Source organism: Pongo abelii, chromosome Y (genome assembly GCF_028885655.2).
Source record: "Pongo abelii isolate AG06213 chromosome Y, NHGRI_mPonAbe1-v2.0_pri, whole genome shotgun sequence".
Lineage (NCBI taxonomy): Eukaryota > Metazoa > Chordata > Mammalia > Primates > Hominidae > Pongo > Pongo abelii.
This window is the reverse complement of record NC_072009.2, coordinates 14,410,233-14,418,400: the sequence shown is the minus strand read 5'-3', so window position 1 is coordinate 14,418,400 and position 8,168 is coordinate 14,410,233. Positions and strand designations below refer to the sequence as shown.

Below are 8,168 nucleotides of genomic sequence, written 5' to 3'. Positions count from 1 at the left end.
GTGAGCCGAGATTTTGGCCTTTCACTCCAGCCTGGATGACACAGTGAGACTCCATCTGAAAACAAACAAACTAACACACACATACACCCCAAAAACTAATCAATCAAAAAAAATCCGTAATAGAAAAGGTGCTTACATGCCAAATCCCATATCAAATAGAAAAAACATTTCCTGGAAAGCAAAAGTTCTAGAAAGGGAAAATAAGAAAAAAAATTTAACACCCCCCGAAAAAGTACAAAGAGTAAATGGAAAAGAACCACAGGGGAAAACAATTCAAAATTTCAAACTGTCTAATCAAAAAGAAGCTGAAAGTCCGTCAAAATCTTACTAGAGGCCATGTCCATGTATTACAAAATGGTCCTAAAAATTGCCAGGAGTAGAAGAAGAAGAATGTATCTTAAAACTTGCTAAACACTTCAAGTCTCACATAAGAACTGTAATGGAAAATGGATCAGTTGGAAGTTCTTCCATACAATTATGAATAAATTATATTTCTTCATATTGAAATTTGTTTTTTCAATATTGTAAGAAATTAACTTTTATATTAATAGTAGGTGATGTAACAAAGCAGGTCTTTAAGGAGATAACTGACACTGCATTTCTATACCATTACTCAGGTGGCCCTTATTTGCCAGCCAGGTTCCCTCCCTGGACACACACTGAAGGTCCCCAGCCATTTTGCAATCTCTTCACATTCCCAGCCCCAGAGGAAGCTCTAAAATACATGTCTGTGAAGAACATAGAACATTTCCTCACACTGGAGCCCAGTGTGGTCCTCCAGATTCCCTGTGAGGTGGACTATCTTTTATAGAAAGGCAGGGCAGTGGGAAGGAGGATGTCAGAGACGATAACACATGTCAGGGCAGCCCAGGGTCATGGAAACAGAACAGGATAGTCCTGGGTGAAACATTCTGAAAGGACATAGACCTAGGTGGGCCTCAGGTGGACATCTGCGTGGAGAGGGAGAGGGCCCTGGTTGAGCTCAAAATGAGCCCCAGGTGGTAGCAGATCTTAGGGCAGGGCATGGAGCTGGCAAGTGATGATCAGACAGCTATACCTTAAGCCCTGCTTCTCACTCACTGACTTTAGCCACATATGCATCCTAGTGGCTTAAGGTTCCCCAATCCTGAAATGTGGGTGTTATACTTTCCTGATGGGCCTTTCTCCTCCAACCCATGGATTGCCTGGGATTGCTCACTGCAGTCTCCTCCATGATCCTTGGGTTCTGCATGAGGGGCACAGATCCAGGACTCAAAGGCCACTGAGTTCCCAATCCTAGGTTGCTCGCCTGGCCTCCTCTCTGTTCTGTCTCTAATGCTGTCCTTCCCTCCATGGGATAGAACTGCAAAGCATTGAGCCATAGGCCCTGGCGGATGATCTAGGGGACTGCAGAAGCAGGTCCAGGGGAGTTCAGGTCACAGTTTAAAGCCAGTTCCCCAGAGACCAAGGAATGAACAGCTAAGTCCTTTCCCATGATGCCCCATGGCGAACCCCACCTCAGCAATCCTGCTAAAACCCCGGCAGTCATATTCAGCCAAACAACCACCACCTCCACCTTAGTCATTATGTCTTCCATATGATAAGCTCGGCCATTATGTCTTCCAATATTATAAGCTCAGGTAGGAGGTGTACTGCCTGCAGCTGGAGGCTTGACCTTCATGATCCCAGAACCACTGGACTGCAGTGGAATGAGACACTCTGTACCCTGCAGGGAGAGGAGTCAGGAAGGTTCATGCCAGACCTAACCTCCCACACACCAGCTGCCCTACCATGCTGGGAGGCATTCCTTACCGAGGATGCCAACACAGTACTCCTTAATGATGACTTCACTGTCGAAATAGAGATTGTGACGACATGAAATCTCCATCCTGCCGCCTGTAACCGGGATCGCTGAGGTCCTCCACCTGCCTGATCAAGGAGAAAGAGTATGGATTCAATATGACCATCGCATCTAGCTGGGCTGCAGTGAACCATGAGTTTCCACTTCCCAGTTCTCCCACTGAAACAACCCTGTTCCCCAGGGGGACCACAGACTGACTCAGACACTCGACCCCTCCCACCCACCCAGGCTCCCCAGCCTGACCTACAAATCCATCATGTAGCAAAGCAGGACTTCATCATGGTTTCCGGCCCAGGCCGACATCTCGTGTGCCAAACAACCTACCTCTGGTCAAGAAGCCTCCAGATGATTGGGTGGGCAAGCCTCGTGATACCCTACAATTTTGCAAGAGCACAGAGACTGTGGAGCAGGGCTATCTCCCAGACATTTGGCCTGTCACCGTCCGTTGTTGGTCCTGTCTCTCTGTCTGGCGAGGAGGCAACGCCACAGCTATGCTGCTTTTTGGAGTGGGTGGACCCCGGCCAAGACGGCCTGGGCTGACCAGAGACGGGAGGCAGAAAAAGTGGGCAGGTGGTTGCAGCTGAGGGGCGGAGGGGCGGGGTGGGGCGGGGTGGTGTGAGGCGGCTGCTTCTCCGGGTTCATGAGCTGCAGGAGGCCTTTGTGCGCTGGGTGCCGGACCTGCTCTGCTGATGTCAGGGTGTGTGCTGTCTTCTTATCCTAGTCTCCCTGAGGGGTGGGCCTGTCCACTTGAGGGAAGTCCTGTAGTAAGAAACGGCTGCAGAGTTGTGCCTGGCGCTCCCCATGGGAATTGCGTGGGTGTAAAGGAGGTTATATAGACTCACGTCCTACACCCCTTTGGGTTCCGCGCCGGCAGGGGGAAGAAAGCGTATCTGGGGAGCTGGTGGTTGCCTTGAGGTGGTCGGCAGCCCCATACACAGCGAACCCGTCTTAAGCACCTTGTGTTTCTGGGCTGAGCCTGTTGGAAACGGGCACCGAGAGCATGGAGTGGTTGAATGGCTGGCAATGGCAAAGAGACTGCCCGTCCTCCAGGGACGTTCCCAGGGAAACGTGCCCTTCGACTTTTTACTGCGCGGGAAGGGACCTTGGCGCTGCGATTCTCCCTTGTGAGTGCTGTGCTTGGCTCTCCTTCCCTACCACGTGCTCCCAGGGCTGCTACAAGCAAGCTGCAAGGATATGGCTCTGGCCCAAAAGGCGGAGATGCCCTGTAGCCTGGGGCATTCACGGAGCCCAGCTCCAAGTGAAGGACCTCCAGCGAGTCCATTGTCGGCCCAGGTGTTCTGGGTCCAGGACCAGGCTGTGCCCGCTGGCCCTCCTTCTGCCACATCACGTCGGTCTCCTCCTCAACCACCACCTCCACTTCAGCCATTATGTCTTCCACCATCAGCACCGCCTCCTCTTCCAAGGCCGCCTCCTTGCTCTGTACTCTGGCCGTCCTCAGCAGCAGAGCCTCCAGCCTGAACACGGTGCCGTCCTGTGTGCTCCCACAGATCCCGGCCTGCGCAGCCCAGCCCATCCCCCGCACCCCTAGGCTCTTGGGGCCCGATCCCCAACAAACACCCTCCCTAAAAACCCACGGGCATCGCCCTGCTGAGAAACTAGTCCCACACCTACGTGGACCCAGGTTTCCTGAGGAGCTCCGCTGGACCCGCAGATCCGGCAATGGCCACAGGCCTCGGGTCCCCAGCAGGCTCAACTGCGCACAGGAGCTCAGGAGCCAGAGACCCAGGCCCTGGGCTTGCAGAGCCCGACCAGCAGGCACCGCAGCCACTGCAGCGGGTGCGGCAGCCTCTGGGTTGGCAAGGCATTGCAAAACACCGTGCGCGCAAGTCTTCAATGGCCGACCCTGGCGGCCGGCCTCTGGTGTGCCCAGGGCATAGAACAAGAGGCCCTTTGGAATGCTCCTTGGACTACAGCATCCTCAGGGAGGAAGCATAATACGCAGAGCCTGTATTTGCCTCGACCTGCGAGAGTGTGTGCCGGGATTCTGGCCTCTACAGCACATCAATTCCACCTTAGCACAAGCAGGCGACTTTCCTCCCACGTGCCCGGCCAGAATCACTTCCCCTAGACCGCCCCTGCCAAACTGGCCCCGGCAACCAGAGAGAGTTCTCTGGATCTGCAGTATTGCTTCCGTACCATCCAGCTGGCCTGCCTAACGAAGAGAGATGTTTCATGTCTTCATGACACATAGAGATTTTCATGGCTTGCCACACTCAGGATTTCAGGGCACAGGGCTGCCGTACCCACAATTCCAAAGGCCACGTAGCCCGTCTGTCCCAGGATGCCGAGCTACTGGGCACAAGCTCCAAGGGCTTCTCGGAGGAGGTTTGGGGAGAGGAGTTGGCGTTAGGGAGAGTTGGAGATGCAGGCCCACCAGTGGCTGTGCCGCCCAGGGAGACGCCCACCGCCCTCCCATTCATTGGCCAGCATGGGAGGAAGGCGGTCGCAGCGCGGCTCCCTGCGCTCTTCCCGCGCAGTCCATTAGGGGGCGCCCGGGAGCCCCGCGCATGCGCACTGAGGGCCCGCTGACCCACTGGGTGCAATAAAGGCTGCGGCCGGGTTCGTGAGGCTCGGTTCGGGCAGCATAGGCCTTGGTCAGTGGGAGCGCAGAGGAGCGCACTGTCTTTAGGATGGAGGCTGTACAGGAGGGGGCGGCCGGGGTGGAGAGTGAGCAGGTGGCTTTGGGGGAGGAGGCGGTGCTGGTGTTGGATGACATAATGGCGGAGGTGGAGGTGGTGGCCCAGGAGGAGGGCCTCGTGGAGCCGCAGGAGGAGGCCCAGCGGGCACAGCCTGGCCCTGGGCCCATGACCCCAGAGTCTGCACTGGAGGAGCTGCTGGCCGTTAAGGTGGAGCTGGAGCCGGTTAATGCCCAAGCCAGGAAGGCCTTTTCTCGGCAGAGGGAAAAGATGGAGCGGAGGCGCAAGGCCCACCTAGACTGCAGAGGCGCGGTCATCCAGAGCGTCCCTGGCTTCTGGGCCAATGTTGTATCCTTCTCAGTGTTTCTTCTGCTTTTCTGGTGGGAGGTGCTCTCGGGGAAGTGTAAGTAACTTATGGGCAGCTTGGCATCGATGTGACGCCACCTTTGGGGGACAAAGGTGAGTTGCCCCGGACAAATGTGGCTGTGGAAAGCCGGAGCAGGCGTGGGTACTATTTTCCTGCGTGCGGCAGAGAAACCCTTGGTGATGCCGAGCAGCAGACGTTTGGGGCATGTTTTTGAAGAACAGAAGCGAGTTCAGACCAGAATAGGTTTTTGTGTGCATCAAGCTATTTTTAAGGCAGAGTGATTGCTCCCCCTTTCTAGTCCGATCTGGGACTGGGCGTCTTCGGCTATAAGCAGATTCTGCCACTCCTCAGACACCAGCAAGTCTCTGCAAATCGCACCTCCGCATGTCAGTGCAGTCAGCCTCAGAATTATACACCCTCTGTGAAGCCAAGGGGCCTTATTTTAGGGGTAGGGGGAGGCGAAAGGAGGTCATATACGTGGAAGCAGATCTGAGAAATCCCCTACCCCAGCCTCTGGGTGCTCTTAGGCCTTCTTCCCTGTTGCTCCTAGCTTCTCCTTCCACCGCATGTAAAGGCTCTTTGACCTAAATCAGATTGCAAACCACCCCCAGATGTCAGCCCTGATCACTGACCAAGATGAAGACATGCTGAGATACATGATCAACTTGGAGGTGAGGACAGCAAGACTGAGGCTAGAGGGTTTAGTGGGGGAGGGTAAGGGAAATAATTGGTTCCTGTGAGCAACAGTTGGCACCTCACCCAAAAAGGTATTTAAACTTTCTCCACCTTGTCCTGACAGGTGGAAGAAGTGAAGCATCCCGTTCATCTCTGCAGGATCATGTTGTTCTTTCGGAGTAACCCCTACTTCCAGAATAAAGTGATTACCAAGGAATATCTGGTGAACATCACAGGTGACAGGTGGCTCCCAGGATGGGTAGTGGAAGGAAGATGGTGGGTGGATCATTGCCAACGTGATCCAGTCCCCTTCCCACAAAACTTTCTGTCTCTGTAGAATACAGGGCTTCTCATTCCACTCCAATTCAGTGGTATCCAGATTATGAAGTTGAGGCCTATCGCCGCAGACACCACAACAGCAGCCTTAACTTCTTCAACTGGTTTTCTGACCACAACTTCGCAGGATCTAATAGGATTGCTGAGGTGGGTCCTCACTGGGAAACATCAGCAATGACCCTGGTGTGTTCCCACCTGTTTGGGTCACCAGTCTGAGCCCTGATGAGGCGTTTGCTGATTGATTCCCCTGACAGATCCTATGTAAGGACCTGTGGCGCAATCCCCTGCCGTACTACAAGAGGATGAAGCCACCTGAAGAGGGAACAGAGATTTCAGGTGAGCCGTTCAGTTGGAACTGGAGCTGTTTGATGCCCACTATGAGGGGGTTGACACACCTGCCTATTCAGGGAGCCTGGACGCTCGTTTCAGAAATGTAGAAATTGAGGCTGCTTTCCTATATGTAGAAATTCCTTGAGAGGACGAGAGAGAGTGACAGAATCCAGGACATTCATGGCATTGGGCTGAAAAAGGCAGATTAGAGACTGCACTGCAAGGCAGGTTATAGCTGTGAGTCTTAAGCCCAGGGGAGCATAGTCCATTTCCAGAATCACTGAGAAGTGAAGCTGAAAATCATTCACTTCAATCTGTAGCCCTTGATTCCATGGCCGTCAACCCCAGCGGCAGTCATCCTACCTACTCCATGAGATTGGGCTCCCTGAATGTGCCTCCTGGTCATCCCTGTCCTAGACCGCAAAGGAATGTTTAGATTGATGGATTTCCTTGAGCTATTGCCGCATCAGATTTCTGTGTGCTTTTAGTGTACAATGCATCTTGTTAGCTGACTCCCCTCACAGAGAGTACTGGGAATGGGGCAGGTATTGCGGAGAACAGTTTGTAACCCATGGTAGGAGGAAGTTTAAGAGATCACAAATGGGGAAGGGATATCCTTTTCTCAGCGGGCCCTGCAATTAAAACATTTCAAAGTATGGCTGAGAGAAATGCGTTTTGACATGCGTTTGTGTTTCTCTAGGGGACTCCCAGATGTTGAGTTGACTGTGAGGGAGCATCGGACCTTACTTAAAACAGCAGAACTCCTAAAAAGTTACTACCCTATGCAGGATGTCAGTACTCAGCATGGTCTTATGCCCAGGAAGTAAAGGAAAAACCGACCCAGTCACAAAAAAATCAGACAGGAAAAGGGGGTAAACTTGGATTGTATGGAATGCCAAATAAATATTCTCAAGAATGTTTGACTGTGTGTGTGTGTGTTTGTTTCTGTGTGTGTGTGTACGTTTATCCCCTGGATTTGGGTGTCATATTGAATTGATCAATCAATATGCTTTATTTTCTTCATGGAACTGACCCGTCTGTGTTGGAGCTGGGCCTCTAAAATTGTGGAGTGAATGGGTGTGGAATGTGTTGGGATTCTTCCTACAGGACAGAGTTGGGGAGGTCAAAGCAAAAGACAGCTTAGTTGGAAACTTACTTTGTCCTATGGAAGCAGAAGTATTTCAAGGAAAGGGGTTAAGGTTTCCACAGCCCAGTTTGCTGGGACCTCTAAAATCCTTCATTTTGGGTATCATCATACACAATAGATAAGCACAGGATGATGGAAATCTTGAAGTTCCCTTTCTTGTTGAATTCACGTTCTTTTAAAGGTGAATGCATAATCCTTTTCTGGGACAATCAGCCCCTCAGAACTTCTCACACATCAACGTGAGAAGAAATGGGCAGGTAAGGTGTATGGAGGGACTGTGGGAAAGGTGACAGAGGCATGTGGGAAAGCATTCAGGATATGCTTTTTGGCGTAGATGACTAAGGGAAAACACAGACTGGCAGAAGTGCGGGGAAAGGGGTTGGATTTGTGGAATATAAGATTGCTGGGGAATCCACGCATGGACTGTCTTGTCACTTGATGACACAGGATATGGACGCTCTTGTTGATGTTTACATCTTTAGTTGGGTTAAGCTTTTCTCCACGATTGTATGTTAGGTGAGGAACCAGTAGTGTATGTAGCTACCAACATTACGAGTGCATTTTGTGCTCTTGCAAACTCTAGTGAGGCTCTATTCTCCCCAGTGATTGGCACTGCAGATTGTTTCTGGAGCCCAGGGCCCTCTGATTTTCTGTGGCCTTTTCAGCATACTTTGCCTAAGTTTAATAATGTAAAGAGCAGATAGTTGCACAGTATGTGTTGCAAGCCTCACACAGGAGGACAACACATACAGTTTTCATTCACGGGTGGGTGGCGGCTTCCCATGAACACCTGTGTCTATGCACAAGACGAGGGGT

At 52.0% G+C, this 8,168-nt stretch overlaps 1 protein-coding gene across 2 annotated transcripts; it reads left to right on the top strand.

Annotated features, from left to right (window-relative positions):
• The first annotated feature begins 4,370 nt into the window (after nt 1-4,370).
• LOC129053427 (testis-specific Y-encoded protein 3-like) lies at nt 4,371-7,125 on the top strand. Of its 2 annotated transcripts, XM_054545462.1 has the most exons (6): nt 4,371-4,845; nt 5,458-5,535; nt 5,664-5,775; nt 5,877-6,022; nt 6,130-6,211; nt 6,906-7,125. In XM_054545462.1, the coding sequence occupies exons 1-6, from the start codon at nt 4,492-4,494 to the stop codon at nt 6,926-6,928; spliced, it is 795 nt and encodes a 264-aa protein (XP_054401437.1). In that variant the 5' UTR covers nt 4,371-4,491; the 3' UTR covers nt 6,929-7,125. The 2 variants fall into 2 exon arrangements, with proteins under 2 accessions (XP_054401437.1, XP_054401436.1); XM_054545461.2 differs by lacking the exon at nt 6,906-7,125 and having other exon boundaries at nt 4,390-4,845; nt 6,130-6,566.
• Nucleotides 7,126-8,168: the final 1,043 nt, after the last annotated feature.

Excerpts from the sequence above, each read along its gene's own strand:
- LOC129053427 (XM_054545461.2), top strand. The coding sequence starts at position 4,492 with ATGGAGGCTGTACAGGAGGGGGCGGCCGGGGTGGAGAGTGAGCAGGTG. Across the intron at positions 5,776-5,876 it reads ATATCTGGTGAACATCACAG|AATACAGGGCTTCTCATTCC; the intron begins GTGACAGGTGGC and ends CTGTCTCTGTAG. Across the intron at positions 6,023-6,129 it reads GATCTAATAGGATTGCTGAG|ATCCTATGTAAGGACCTGTG; the intron begins GTGGGTCCTCAC and ends TTCCCCTGACAG.